The sequence below is a fragment of the Carassius carassius genome, chromosome 23 (assembly GCF_963082965.1).
Source record: "Carassius carassius chromosome 23, fCarCar2.1, whole genome shotgun sequence".
NCBI classification, from domain to species: Eukaryota; Metazoa; Chordata; class Actinopteri; order Cypriniformes; family Cyprinidae; genus Carassius; species Carassius carassius.
This window is the reverse complement of record NC_081777.1, coordinates 3,754,526-3,770,118: the sequence shown is the minus strand read 5'-3', so window position 1 is coordinate 3,770,118 and position 15,593 is coordinate 3,754,526. Positions and strand designations below refer to the sequence as shown.

At 39.1% G+C, this 15,593-nt stretch overlaps 2 protein-coding genes across 11 annotated transcripts in view; both read right to left on the bottom strand.

Annotated features, from left to right (window-relative positions):
• Positions 1-908: 908 nt before the first annotated feature.
• Positions 909-9,129, bottom strand: LOC132101851 (dapper homolog 3-like). 2 transcript variants are annotated; one of them, XM_059507069.1, is made up of 4 exons: positions 8,605-9,129; positions 3,041-3,176; positions 2,603-2,695; positions 909-2,327 (listed from the first exon to the last, which is right to left on the bottom strand). In XM_059507069.1, exons 1-4 carry the CDS (start codon positions 8,812-8,814, stop codon positions 997-999), a joined length of 1,770 nt encoding a protein of 589 aa, XP_059363052.1. In that variant the 5' UTR covers positions 8,815-9,129; the 3' UTR covers positions 909-996. The 2 variants fall into 2 exon arrangements, with proteins under 2 accessions (XP_059363052.1, XP_059363053.1); XM_059507070.1 differs by having other exon boundaries at positions 8,601-8,731.
• An 858-nt stretch (positions 9,130-9,987) lies between these two features.
• LOC132101214 (protein Aster-B-like) overlaps positions 9,988-15,593 on the bottom strand; it is a 144,916-nt gene continuing 139,310 nt past the window's right edge. For 6 of the 9 annotated variants that reach the window (XM_059505966.1, XM_059505968.1, XM_059505967.1 and 3 more), the window contains 5 exons: positions 15,219-15,419; positions 14,651-14,741; positions 14,048-14,155; positions 12,962-13,085; positions 9,988-12,880 (listed from right to left, as the gene is read on the bottom strand). In XM_059505966.1, coding sequence (XP_059361949.1) covers positions 12,791-12,880; positions 12,962-13,085; positions 14,048-14,155; positions 14,651-14,741; positions 15,219-15,419 — 614 coding nt within the window. In that variant the 3' untranslated portion in view covers positions 9,988-12,790. The remainder of the gene's footprint in view (positions 12,881-12,961; positions 13,086-14,047; positions 14,156-14,650; positions 14,742-15,218; positions 15,420-15,593) is intronic. The other 3 variants (XM_059505974.1, XM_059505970.1, XM_059505973.1) reach the window with 1 other exon arrangement.

Genomic DNA, 15,593 nt, shown 5'->3' with positions numbered 1-15,593 from the left:
CATTCTTATGAATGGATAACGTATGTGCAAACTAGAGACAACCCCTGGGACATGGCAGGCAAAGTGGTACGTAGTACTGATAAAGATGCCTCCATTAGCAATCCAGGCACATCCTGTCATGTGTGTGAGTCATGAAAATGGCCTCTTTAAAATGCTAAGCTAATGAGAATCAATTTCTCTTCATGCTGCAGATTGCTCTGAGTTCCTAGTAATTCCTTTTTGCTTGTTGACAGAGAATATATTCCCAGGCAGTATATTCTCATTCTGCATTACATTTTGGACAGCATGATGTTATCATTAGCAATTTAGTGTTAAAACGGCATTGTGAGCCACACTCTTCAGGTGACCTGAGTTCAAGCCATGGCTCGAGGTCGTTTCCTGATCTTGTTTACCTCCCTCTTCTTAAAATGACTTTATAAAATGAATTAGCAGGGAAAGCTACAATATATAGCAGTATTGTTAAAAATAAAAGATTTATGAGCATGCCTTAGAACTTGAAGCTGAAGAAAGGGATTTATAAACATACACAGTCATTCTTAAAGGGATAGTTCACCCAAAACTATAAATTCTGTCATTTACTCACCTTCAAGTCATTCACATTCAGAACAAATATTTTAAATAATGTTGGTGATCAAACAGTTTTGGTGGCCATTGACTTTGGAAAAAGTTGTATGGACTAAATACTATGTGATCCTTTTGTGCTCGACAAAAGAAAGTTATATAGGTTTGAAATGACACGAGGGTAAGTAAATGATGCCAAAATCTTCATTTTTTGTACAAACTAATCCATGTAATCATATAATATTGTAATGGGTTTGGTGTGCTTAGTGGGTTTGATTTGTATCTTGTCGTTGCATCTCATCAACTCTTTTATTAACAAGAAGAAAGATACTATAATCCCACAGTATTCAGTACACCACATATAATGTAAGAGTATTACATAAAGCTCTCAAATGAATTTTAAGTATAAATAGGCAGAGATGTTCATGGCCAGACTCAGACCGTGGTCATGAGTTTGAGGGAGCCTGAACGAAATCGCATAATCTTCTTTTTGAGCGCATGTGAGGCTTTAATCTTGACCACGGCATTGGAGGGATTCTGAGAAGAAGAAGGGGACGGGGTCAAGCGAGGGGGCAGTTGCTGAGGCCAGACCAGCCCTCCGCTCTCATCTGAGTCACTAGACACCGAACTGTTTCCTGGAGAGAAAGTCTCACTCAGACTGGAGTTGGACCCATCGGTCGGTGCAGTAGCGGTCTCTTTCACCCTCAGGGCCTGCTCCACAAATTGAACGGTGCGTTTGGCGGGTAACTGATTTAGTCTGAAATCATTTACGTCTTCTCTGAATATCCCGTCATCTTCTTCTTGACTGAGGTCTGCCGAGGAGCACCACAGCCGCTGATTAGATGGATACAATTCGTCGCTATGATGCTTGCCCATGTCCCGTCCCACAGTATAATATTTGTGCTCCGGTTGGGCAGTCCACCCTTGAGAGACGCAACTGTCCTCTGACCGAGAGCGGGTGGTCGACTTCGTTTGTCTATCTCCTTGAGTTGCCCACCTTTCCTCTGGACTCCTTCTGGCTAGGGACCAAAGAAGGGCCCACTTTTGGGATGGAATGGGCTGGTGTTGCTCATGGGACTCAGCAGCTGACAACGTAGGTACGCAGGTGTGATTGCAGCAGGTGTGAATGTGGGGTTTCATGGTGTCTGTTATTGTGGGACGGCGTTCGATGTAAACCGGTTGATGCCGAGGAGAGTCGTTGCTGCTGGTGTGGACTTCTTTGACTCCGTACTGATCAATTTCCAAGGAGGATTCTGGCACTTCACAGCTTAGGGAAGTTGGTCCAGCTTGGGCACTGGGAAGGTTCATGTAATATCCATCTTGGGATTCACGCTCATTCTCTTCCTCAGAGAGAGTTACCCATTCCTGCCATTCAAACTGAGGGTAACTGGGTGGGTATGTGTGTAAGTCATGCCACTGATCGGGATCAGATCTGAGTTCTGCTGTAGATCTGAGATGCCTTCGCTGCAAGAGTCCCAGGATGTACGTCTCCACACGCATTGCCTGTTGGATGTCTTCTTCCGTTGGGCCATCTTCTATCTTCACTGCAGGATCTGCCTCAGCATCAGAAGTGAGGCTCATCTCTGGAGTCAGGCTTTCATCAGCTATCTGATCTGTAACCCAGTGAGGACTTTCTTCATCTTCTTCTTCCTCCTCTATTCCCTCCGCAATACCCTCCAGTGGGGGGTAAGGGGCAGAAAATGAGCGGGGCATGGGGACATGTACTGTGGGCTCCATATAACCCTCCCAGTCCAGCATGTAGGCATCTGTCAAAAGGGGAACACTTTAAGAAAGTCTGTACACTCTATAAAAAAGGGGGAGAAAAAAGTAATACAATTTGGGATAGGGTCATTGGGATAGTTTTGAGCTATTATTGATTGGCTATTGACTATATGGCTACTGGGGTGTTTCGATAACCAGACCTGGCAACCCTGGCTTATGCTTTATTGCAGGAACTTTTATACAGTGAGGGAAAGAAAGTAAGAATTATATTATCAACACCACGAGTTTAGGTGTAAATATGATTAAAGGAAACACTAACCCATAGATCTGGGCCTGTGACAGGACACACTGAGGTTTGGGGAGGAACAGGAACGCAGTGGAGGAGACAGACTTTCAATTTGCTCATAAAACCCTGAGGGATAAGATAAATCGAAAAATTATTTCCATTTATCATTTATTAGATTTCATAGTTTTATTTACAATATCTGGATGTATGTTTCCAAAACTGATCTGTCAACTATTACTGAAAAACTTTACATGATGACAACATATTTTCTAACACAGATGCCAATCGTTGCATAACTAGGTGTGCACAATATATCTGTGACTAAACTGGTTAATGATCAGAATCATCCTGATTATGTTGGTGCTGGAAGTAGATAAAGAGATCAAAGAGATCAAGTATCTGACATCAGAATTGGCCAACAGTTTTGGAGAACACTATGAGGAATAAATTATTCATAGAGTGGTGGAGTACCTGAGCTTGAAGCGCTGGGACTGTCCAAATCCTCCTCTGTATTCTGCTCACATGTGAGTCCTGTATCCAACCTCAACTCACTGAGTTGCTGTTGCAGTCCCAGCATCAGTAGGCTGGGGGCGCCCTGGAGTTGGTTCTGCAGGGTATGACACAACAGTCAATACTGAAGGCAACTGGAAAAGATTTACCTACGCATCTCTGTAGCGCCATTTTGGAGAATATGAGCTGAACACAGGCAGCTTACACTCTCTTGTGCCAGCTGCGCCACAAGGATACGTTTTCTACGTGTATTTATGCTTTGATTTAAAAGAAAACAGCACATTCTTATGGCGCGGCTGACACAGAAGAGCACGCTGCCTGTATTCAGCTCATATTCTCCAAAATGGCACTACGGTGATGTGGAAAGACAATGAGGAGATAAATTGTTGAATAAAGTTGTTATTTTAGTTTTATTCGCATACAAAAAGTATTCTTGTCGCTTCATAACGTTGCGGTTAAACCACTGATGGCAGATGGACTATTCTGATGATGCTTTTCATAGTTTTCTAGATCTTAACAGTGTAATTTACTTGGCAGTCTATGGGACAGTAACAAGCTTCCAGGTTTACATCCAAAATATATTCCAAAGATGAACAAAGCTTTTAGTGGTTTGAAACGACATGGGGGTAAGTGATTAATGACAAGATTTTCATTTTGGGGTGGAGTATCCCTGCATTTGGCAGACACTTTTGCAGTCAAGGTCTACATTTTTCAGTTCATGCACTCCCTGAGAATCAATCCTGTAACATTGAAATTGGGAGAGCTAACGTGTTACTGTCTGAGCTACAGGAATGCAATAACACAATAAAAGTAAAAGGTTGGAAATCAGTGATTTTACAGCCCCCAGAACTGGTTCCAAGTAAAAATTAAAAATAGTAATGGTATGTAAAACATTAACATTAGAATAATCAGAATTTGTGTGGCAACAAACAGATATAAGAAGGCTTGGATATGTGGCTTCAAGCATGTAGCACATGTGTTTTTGTGTGCATGTATGTAACCTGTGCACACCACTGCCAGTAGTTATGTAACCCAACGGCAAAAGCACAAAAACCTGGAACATCAATAATTTACCAAAGATGGGAGAGATACTGTTGTACTTGCTATTTTTTTATCCTGTGCTTCTCGTTTTGTTTCAGGACCTAGTTTCATGCACTCGGGAGCTAATAATTCATCTATAAAAACACACTCTGGTTGGCACCATGTCTTAAGTGAACCTGTGTTTAATGACGTCTGGGGTTTATTTAAGTTTTGTTCATGGTTTAGTTAGTCCAGATTTTGTCCAGGCATCACTGTATGTTCTACACCTGGCCTGAATCACCACTCAGAGTGTATTTTGGGTTTTTTGTTATATTTTGCTGGTGAATGACGCAAATGTGGTTTAGTTTGGCTCATTATTTTAACCGCTTTCTCTATTTACAGTTCAGTGCTTTTCTATACTTATTATTTTCCATAATAAAGGTTATAACGATGACAAAACCAACGTTTAGGTGCATGGATCCAAGACAGATGTGAGAAACAGACTGGCGAGAAAGAAAATATTTTAGTTAATGCATTTCATATTCAGCATACCATTTTTCATAAGATTTACAACAATTTCGGTTGAGTCAGGTTATGTTTAAGATATGTCTGGAATAGTTTGGGTTTATAAAACATGGAGGCTTGCCATGGTGTACAGTAATACAGGTTTACTTATATATATATATAATCAAATCTTCAAATATGATTCATAAGGCTTTTGAGGAATGTTAATGTGTTCATCTCCCACTCATCATTGTAGTGCTTTGGATTAGCCTATATGTTTTGCACCCTACAATAAAATACTACAGAGCTTTGATAATAAAACTATCAAAAAACATTAAAAAAAAACTCAGCATTTGAATATAATTTTACTAAGACATATTAGTGGGAATGACATCTAATATTAATATGCATAGGTGGTAAGTAGTCTGTTATATTGTTATAAAAACTTAATTTACAATACAAGTTTCAAAATGTTTTCATCTCTCTCTCTCTCTCTCTCTCTCTGTATCTCTCTCTCTCTCCTTGAGTGCGAAATCCATATTGTCATTTATAAAATGCCATAAAAGCCTAATTTAATGTACAATGTTTTAAAAGATTTTTTTCTAAAAGTTCAATTAATTTAAAAAAATATATATATTTTTTAATACAATAAAATGTTTACTATTATATCATATGTCAGACTTTACAGGGTTGAACTAATCCTTTAAGTTTGTAAATTAATTTTATAATTTTTTTAGTTGCATTGTTTAAACAAACAAAGAAATGTGACTGCATTAGTTTCATTTTAAGTATGTGGAAAGAGCCGAGTCAGTTTAAAATCAAGTGGGAATACAGCAAATTGGATTTCAAAAAGCAGAAGCCTCTCTGAAATTCTATTTGAATATTGGACGACTGCATCAGAGCTAAGTTCAAATCTGAGAAAAATTCTTGTTTTTTCCTTTACATTCCTGCAACAAACCATTTCCTTTGAAATCTGCACAGAAGTAGGTTTATTTTTATTTCAAGACTAAAATAAGACTTAAAAGAACATAACTGTTCTTATAATTGCACATATAAAACCATGGCAACATGGTTTAGCTGAGGTCAGAGCTCAAGCACATGAGAAAAATGACAAGTTTAGAACTGAAAAACCAAGGAGGAGGACAGCGAGAGTGGAGCAGGTCTGCCAGATGTGAACAAAGACCCCAACCCCACTGAAAACATGATCCAGTTGTGATGATTTTAAAGCTAATATTGGCTATTCTCTGTAAAGTCTATGACTCAACCTCATCTCATGTTCCCTTGGAGATCTTTATTCAGCTTCACGATTAACCGTCGTGAGATGGTGTGACAGCATGCAGTCTATTCGATTATCAGAGAAACAGACAGGACCTGAGGGAGATCAGGCTGCTTGTGTATTCTCATTATCCGGCTGCCGTGAACACCTTGCTTTTAATGTGCCAAAATGGGACACAACCAGCACCCCCATCAAACACACACACACACACCCTGTCCCCACTATATCACCACACACACATCGATCTAACACTCCTACATACAAAATACATCACTAAACTGCACTAATTCATTTCTGACGCACATATACACGAGTACAGTGGGGAAGCTTTGGCCTTGAGGATTGATGTAGTTCGTTTGAACACATGTTGTATGTACAAACGAACTACTATAATGCAAACACTGCTGGGTTCTCAACTACAAAGCTGAACTACACACAAACCTGTAGTGTGGAAACTGGTTTAAAGCGCACGGATTGACATGAAACAACTGGGATGGGATGTAGGATTTCTCCCAGTTACATTGCTAATTATATAATTATAGGGTGCATATGTAATTACATGTTACCAACAGGGCTGTGTGAATAATCACTACAGCCTGAAGAGATCGAATCTGATTGTCTTTCTGTAACTGGTTAATCAACAGCTGCATAGATAGATAGATAGATAGATAGATAGATAGATAGATAGATAGATAGATAGATAGATAGATAGATAGATAGATAGATAGATAGATAGATAGATAGATAGACAGACAGATAGATAGATTTGTTGCACAGAATATGTGCTTTGCCCTTACAACATGCAGTTTCACTTGGCCGTATTTAATTTTTTCTTCTTCCAAATGCTCTTTGAAATCATCTTTTATACAATTTTGAATGCAGATAAGCAACACTCAGATACCAAAAGCTATTATTAATTTGCAATTTATTTATGAGGTACTAATAATTATGTAAGTATGAATATGATGTATGAAAGTATGAAAGTAATGAATAAAATAACTGCGGCATTCATAGTCTGCATAAAAACAAAAAGTAGAATGGTTTTAGAATCGTGTCATGATACCAGACTCGACTTCAGATCGTGATGTGCCTAAAGAGTCCCACTCCTAACAGATCCTGAGTGAAAGGCTAAATGAATGTCGCTTTGGTGAGAGAAACTCTCATCAGTCGGCAGATTGAAGAATGTTTTCCGGTGGCCGCTGGAGCGGAGCGCGCGAGCCGCTGACAGCTCATTTATGTGATGCGTCTCGAGCTCACCGCGTGCGTCCCGCGAGAGTCTGACTCATTAATATTCCGCTCCATGCGCCTTTTGTCTGATCTATCTATGGGGGGGAGAAACTCTGGGGAGAGAGAGACTGCTTCTTATTTGATTTCTCTCACCGCCTTTATGGAAAACTGAGTTAGAGTGCGGTCCCGACCCTGAGGCACACTGATGGACAGGTAATGAAAGCACAGGAGGGAATATACTGTATTACTTTGATAAACACTATGACTCGGAATCATTGACTCCCCAGGTACTTATGAACGCGCAATACAGAGTTAAAGAAAATATAAATATCACCTAGTGTCCATCAGCGAATTGCAAGACTTTTTTTTAAAGCTATAACTGTAATAATAATTGAATTACAACATTGATAATATAAAATAATATAATATAATATAATATAATATAATATAATATAATATAATATAATATAATATAATATAATATAATATAATATAATATAATATAACCTACAATGTTACCCTGGACCACAAAACCAGTCTTAAGAGCCATTTTTATTTGAAAGTGAGATACATCATCTGAAAGCTGAATAAATAAGCTTTCCATTGATGTGTGGTGTGATAGGACAACATTTGGGGACTATTTGAAAATCTGGAATGTGAGGGTGTACCAAAACTCTAAACACTGATAAAATCGCCTTTAAAGTTGTCCAAATGAAGTTCTTAGCAATGCATATTACTAATCAAAAAATAAGTTTTGATATATTTTTGGTAGTAAATGTACAAAATATCTTCACTCGAACATGATCTTTACTTAATGTCCTAATGATTTTTGGCATAAAAGAAAAAATTACCATTTTGACCCATGCAGTGTATTTCTGGCTATTGCCCATGCTACATATTGCAGTATAATATAATATAATATAATATAATATAATATAATATAATATAATATAATATAATATAATATAATATTATATAATATTATATAATATAATATAGCAGCAACGTTAATACAAATTTAGCTAAAGAAATGAAAGGTTTGATATTTCGTTAGATAAAGTAGGAATTGGTAAATCCACGCGAAACGAACAATGGATAGTTAAAGGTCTGTAGACCCCGCCCCTTTTCCTGAGTGCACATCAATCACAGCTGTCAAAAAGCATAGCCTACACTTGCTGTGAAAGGAAATTGCCTTTAATTATGCAGCACAACTGACTGCTTGCGTTAATGGCATTATAACGGCATTTTAGTGTTATAAAATATAGAACGGCACACTGCAGTTTTCACGTGCCAATTATGTAACACCAAAAAGTAACTAGCTTATTGTTTTTGTGCACTCTTGCACACATGAGTTGAAAAATAAAGACTGGCACGTCATTCCTCGTCATTTCTAAACTTTTCACAACACTTTCCGTCCGAATATCCACACCTCCTTAAAGAGAAAGCCTGGAGGGAGTTTTAAAAGCATGGTTTTCATCAGTGAACATGTCGCACCTACCAGCTGTCGTCTTAAAGTGATGTGCTCCTGCTCTCTGCTGCTGCGGGCCGGACCCACATCACCCCAAGCGGGGCATCCCGGCACGGAGTCCCCGAGGGACAGGGCACCGAGGACCAGGCTCTCCTGCCGCTGCTTCAGGATCTCCAGCTCACACAGCCACGTCAAACTGGCCTCCAGACGCTCTTTATTGCGACTGCGCTCTTCTTCCATCTTCAGAGGAACCCCGAGGTCCAGCAGGATGCTCCTCACCCTTCCCAGCAGAACAAAAGCAATCAATCTTTCAATATGATCTGCGTCAGCCTGATTCTGTTATATCTGTGGACGTTTATCACGTTCAAAAGAGACAATTCCCATTTAGTTTGAGCGTTTTCCCCTAACACGCGTCTCTGTTACTGCGGTCGGACAATATTTATGCATCTCAATTTTGAGTCTTCCCCTCACGCCCCTCGCATTGCTGTACATTGAGGTGTTCCCTGCTCATTAGAATATCCCGCCCTGTCCGCTGTGATTGGTTTAAAGCTATCAGTCGCCGCCCTCTCGTGGACTTCCCACACTCTAATTGGTCAGTTCCCCCGCAGCTTCATTTGCACGCAGACCATGGCAGGTCTTCGTGCGCTCAACCATATTCGGATGAATGAACGAACGGACGCCGAGAATATTCGTTTGTCTGGTGCGAACTACTGACAGATCAGAAGACGCGAAAATTCATGCGTGGGTGACTTAATAAGGATAATTACTGAAAACTTGTCAAATATGTCGGGTTTTTTGGCTAAGATATAGCTAAATATTTTTAAGAAATATATATATATATATATATATATATATAAATATATATTTTATTGTTTTAAACGCATTCACATATAAAAAGAGTCAAAGCCTATATATATATATATATATATATATATATATATATATAGGCTTTGACTCTTTTTATATGCGAATGCGTTTTTCTCAGTAGGCTATACACCTCTAAATCTAATAGCCTTTGGATATTTCAAAATATAAGCCAAAACACGTCTGTATTTAATCGTTTTAAAACGCAAGGCTGATGCAAGCTGGTTGTTTGCTAGATATATTTATGCATCAGGCGATTATGTAATGAAAGAACTGGGTTATGTCTCTATCTGGTGGCTAGACTTGATAGCGCACCTTAGCGTGATGGTTCTCTGTTGTATTGAAAATATTGAGATTTCTTTTTAATGAGTTGTTAAACGCTTCGACTCCGCTACAGGCAAACTCCCAAAAGCATGGTGCAATTGCCTGTGATATTAGCATACTGCGGAATCATTGTAATTTGTGTATTTGAGGAAACACATTTTATATTTCTCTATGGTATCCATGGTAAAGCATTATTGAAACTTAAGAAAAAAAAACCCCACAAAGTATTTTCCCAGTGTTGTTTTATTCTTATTCTTATTATTTGTAATCTGTCTGCTTCACATAGATCAGAGCCACTGAATCAGAGTCTCTATTAGACACATTTGTTGGAAAAATGGAAAACTGTGCACAGCACAATTCTGCTTCCTATTTCTGTGAACACTGCACATATTGTCTTATACATACAGTGCATATGGAAACATGTACAAATCAGCCTGGTCTAGAGATAAAAACAGCTCTAGAAAGAAGAAGAAAAAAATACAGTTAGGTCACTGCTACACCAGTTAAGTTATGAGACCAACCGAAATCAATCAGTACAGTTTCAGGAAAATAAAACAGTTGATTTGTGAGAGAGTTTTTTTGCTGGATACAGTTGTTATGTCGAGCATGGAACTACAGCACAGGTACAGTACAGTGGAAATGACATCAGTAGACACTAAAATCCCATAGCACAGTTTAATGAATGGAGTGTGATATGAACATTTGAAATATAATTTAGAACAGTGTGTCTTTTGTCTGAATACTTGATCACAAATGCTCAACATCGCTAATAACAGCAACACATTTCTCAGCTGCAAAATGCAAACTCAAATCTTTGGTCAAATACATCACAAGAAGTCACTGCATATGAGCAGAACGATCAGGCTGAGGGTTAATTATGATTTTTTGCTCGGGAGGAGTCACATGTGTAGCAGAAAAAAAAGGGGTGGTCCACAAAGAAAACAAATTTAAACACAATTTCACATGCGGCATTCACACACACATACAGTACAGTGAACATGATTGTGACATTGATTTCCTTTTCAGTTCTAAAATACAAAACCATAAGCAGTTCTTCTTTTCTAAAACACACATAATGAAAAAAAAGAGCAATCAAATCCATATTGCAGAACACAAACCTAACAACCAATACAGATGCACTCTAATGCCAAAATAATGCCTTAAAACTGAAGTTTTTTTAACAGTGAATAAACTAGTAGGAGAAACTGTCAAACTTAAAATCTCAGTAGTTCAACTGCATCCTGGAATAAAATAACGGCTCTGAACACTGCACAGAGCAACATTAAAGATGGATTCCTAAGATCCAACCCAAAAAACTCCATCAGATTTCAAAGTGCTGGACTGTGGAACACAAAATTACATTATAGCAGATTCATTTCTGGGGGGGAAAACAACATACATTCAACACCATGTGGTTTGTATCTGGAATATTATCTTATATTCTACCAGCAATGTGCCAGCAAACATATATTTCATATTTCAGACTTTGTCCTACAATGCCTGGATGTAAAGTGTCGCCTCTCTTCATGTCGTCTCACATGACATATTTTTTTTACATTGTCCTCTGTCTGCATAAAAAGGGGAATCATTGCATTTTATGTTATATATAAATAAATTCTACCATCTATAAATACTATATTTGGTTTATAGGCTAGAGCATTTGCGCTCTGTAAAAAAAAAAAAAAGAATTACATTAAAAAACACACATATGTGTCATTACCACCTTGCATAACTTTCATTTTATTTGACTGATTTAAAAATTGGTTCAATTAAAATGTGAAGCGAGTTCAGTGCCGTTTCCTGCAATGCTTCCTCATCTAGACTCTTACCTCATGCTAAATAAAAACAGGAATGGTGCCACAGCATAGAAAGCATGCGTGTGTGTGGGTTCAGCCAAGCTGGATAGTCATTTTCTGACCGCTCGGTTTCTGAAGCCAGGCGGATGTGTAAACAGATGCCCAGTGGACTGAGCTGCTGGGCAAGAAAAAGGCAGTTTGGCTCCATGTGCCGGGAGGAAGACACAAGACGTACAAGTGGAATGATTTAAAACATCACACGGACATTCTTACATTCACCAAAATAGACACAGATCAATGTACGACACACACGCGTTCACACAGACACGTCTCAAACGTGCTTGTGCGTGTCACTGAATAAAACGCAGTTTAATAATTATAAACTCTTTCCTTTTAGAGCTTTGATAAGTGTTCTGTGTAGATAAATTAACAATAAATATCTGCAATGATCTCTCTCTCTATATAAAGTATATATTTCAAACATATTTTCCTACATCAAATAAAGCAGGTGATATCACAGTTTAGTAATCAAAAACTAACAATGTTTATCCATCTTTCTGGTTGCGTTGTCCCTTTTCAGTCTTTCTCTGGAGTAAAAACTCTTTAGCATAATGGTTAACGTTTCACAGAAATGCAAGGTCTCTGTTTTTAGCGCAAGTGGCCCTGTTGCGGAAACTAGTTCTAACATTCTTAATAATTTTCGCAGAATTATCAAGGAAACCAGCCTTGAGTGAACTATATTTCATAAAGCTTTCTGTCCAAAACTCTCACAAATGGGCAAAGGGACAGGGCAGCTGTGCCGTTAAAGGTCAGAACCAAGCTAAAAGATAATTTTCCTAATTCTTTGTACCAATAAAAACACTTCAAAAGAAAAAAGGGCTGCGAAAAATAAAAATGATGGTCTTTGTTTTCTTTCTCAGGTCAGTTCCGTTCCTTTACAAACAGTGACATCCTCAGAAAGAGAACCTGAAAGAAAGCTGGAACAGTGATGAGCCCATTCGGACTCATGCCATCCCACAATTCCATGGGACAGATACGGCCCCACTTCATGTGGGCTTGCTGTCCACTTGGATTGGCCGATGGCAGTTTCTGGTCCATCTCTTCTTCTTCTGGTCTCTATCAAGTGTCTTTTTTGATTAGTATGCATAGTCATACACAAACATTTGGGCCCTTTCGTTCTCATAAGTAGCTCTACATTGCACAGCGCGCCCTGGTGGCCTGGAGGGAAAGTGTCAGTGATATCGATTCCTCTTCTCGTCCGAGTCTGAGGTGTAATCTCGTAGACCCACACCTTTCTGTAGACTCAGTAAAGAATCCTTCATCTATGTGAAGACACGGACGCGGTCATTTTACAATCAAGCTCAAACAAATCATTTCAGCGTGTATGCAAACATATTTTATACCTGATCCAATAACAGTACTGAAGACTGAATGATTTCTCTCCATTTCTGCAGCTCAGCATCGTGGTAGCGCTGCTGGGACTCCAGGAGCTGTGCCCATTCCATCTGTGTCTGCGGCAGTTTACTGCTGAACCACATGGTAACAAACACACCCCAACTCAGTCATCTACACAGGTCTGTTAAGCGATTTTAGGAATGTATAGAAACTTAAATATATTTGACTCAGTATTGTTGTGGGTGTGGCTTGTGTGATTCTGAATTTTTGTAGGCATGACTCAGTATTGTTGTGGGTGTGGCTTGTGTGATTCTGAATTTTGTGGGCATGACTCAGATTGTTGTGGGTGTGGCTTGTGTGATTCTGAATTTTTGTGGGCATGACTCAGTATTGTTGTGGGTGTGGCTTGTGTGATTCTGAATTTTTGTGGGCATGACTCAGTATTGTTGTGGGTGTGGCTTGTGTGATTCTGAATTTTTGTGGGCATGACTCCGTATTGTTGTGGGTGTGGCTTGTGTGATTCTGAATTTTTGTGGGCATGACTTAGTATTGTTGTGGGTGTGGCTTGGTATTACTGTAGGTGGAGTTTAATAATATTGTGGGTGGGGTTTGATAGACTTTACTTCCTCAATTACCGCTTTCTAATCAAACTCTCTGTAATGAGCGTGTCATGATCTTGTGGGAGGTGTGGCTCAATATCGACATTGAAATGTTGTGGGTGGAGATTAATATTAATGAGGGTGAGTACTGGTGTTGTGGGACAAACTCATAATTATGGTCAATATTGTTGTAGGGGTGATTTGACACTGTTGTTGGTGGAGCTCAATTTCATTGTGGGTGGGTCTTGGTAAGCTCATAATTATGGGCGTGGCTCAATATTGTTGTGGAGGTGGCTTGGCTGTGTGGATGAAGCTGGTGGAGGTCAATATAATTGTGTTGGATCTTGTTTTGTGAAATGTGATCACAAATGTGGGTGAGGCTCAATAGTGTTCTGGGCGTGATATTGCTGTGGGTTGAGTTTAATACCATCCTGGGTGGGTGGTGATGTTGGTGGGTGGGTTGTAGGTGTGAAGCAGTTGTAGTATGTGTTGTACCTTTCATGTAGGCGTAAGCCCTGCCAGCTGGTGAGGCTTTGTGCAGAATACTCCAGCATCCAGAGTTTGTAGAACAGCATCACATTCAAAAACACAAGTAGCACCAGACTGCAGAGTGACAACAAAGAGACACATTAAAAATAAAGCACATGGACAAATTCAGTAAAAAAAAAAAAAAGAGACAAATGCTGGATTTGTGATTTTTTTAAAAATTTTAAAATTCTAATTTTTTTTATTGATGAGTAGACATGGAACAGAAACTTTTGCTGCATTCCAGTCAAAGTCAAATATGAGATATACCCACTGTTTATTCAAACAGGATTTGGAAATTCAGACTTGTCACACTGATTGAAGTGCAGCATAAGACTGATAGAGGGGCACTGAGAAAATGGACTAGAATGACAGGAGAGAGATGGGATTTTCTGAATGGATATATAATTGGATATATAAAGGAATGTACCTTATACAGATCCTAAGGCCAACCACAAGAGGCAAAACCAACAAAAAGAAAAAAAAATCACATTTATAAAAATATTTAAAAAGTAAGCAAAACTATATTAGTATTAATTAGAAGAGTATAAACAATAGTGAAGTAGTATTTACACAAAGCTGATGATGAGGAGTGGTTTAGAGAGGTTGCAGAAAATCCCGCCCCCTGCTGTGTGCTCAGGAATGTGTCTCGTCTGAGTGGAACCTGTGGGGCGAGTACATGAAAATGAAACCAGTCCTATAAATTTACCGTATTTTTCGGACTATAAGTCGCACCTAAGTATAAGTCACATCAGTCCAAAAATACGCCATGACGAGGAAAAGAAATATATATAAGAGTCGCACTGGACTATAAGTCGCATTTATTTAGAACCAAGAACCAAGAGAAAACATTACCGACTACATCCACGAGAGGGCGCTCTGTTTTCAGTGTAGACTACAGGAGCACTGAGCTCCATGCTAAGCTCTATGCTGCTCAGTGCTCCTGTAGCCTCTCCCTGAAAACAGAGCGCCCTCTCGTGGCTGGAGACGTTAATTTTGATAAATAAGTCGCACCTGACTATAAGTCGCAGGACCAGCCAAACTTTGAAAAAAAGTGCGACTTCTAGTCCTGAAAATACAGTAAACCTAATATAATATAATATCTTTTAGTTTGATAATATGTGGATGTGCATGAACTCACCTGCCACGTGTTTGATGCGGTGGATGACCTCCTCGTCTGTTGGTGTGGTCACAGGACTGAGGGTCTCATCTAGATGGGCTGTGCGCAGGTGGGCGGGGGGTCTTTTTCTCCGCCTTAGGGTGGAGTTCTTCACTGCTTTAGCTTTAGGAGACAGTCTGTGGCTTTCCATTAGAGCGTCCTCCATCTTTCCTAACTCCAGTTCTGACAAAACAGCAACACTTGGATACTGGTACCACATACTGATTTATTCTAGTAGTCATATTAAGTGCTGACAACAAAACATTCTGCACAACATTTAATGTAAAATTTGGAGTGAAGTGGAAGAAAGTTGTGGGTGGGGCTCAATGTTGTAGTGGGTGGAACTTGATAATGTTA

Excerpts from the sequence above, each read along its gene's own strand:
- LOC132101851 (XM_059507069.1), bottom strand. The coding sequence starts at position 8,814 with ATGGAAGAAGAGCGCAGTCGCAATAAAGAGCGTCTGGAGGCCAGTTTG. Across the intron at positions 3,177-8,604 it reads TCACTTTAAGACGACAGCTG|AACCAACTCCAGGGCGCCCC; the intron begins GTAGGTGCGACA and ends CATACCCTGCAG. Across the intron at positions 2,328-2,602 it reads TCACAGGCCCAGATCTATGG|ATGCCTACATGCTGGACTGG; the intron begins GTTAGTGTTTCC and ends CCCTTTTGACAG.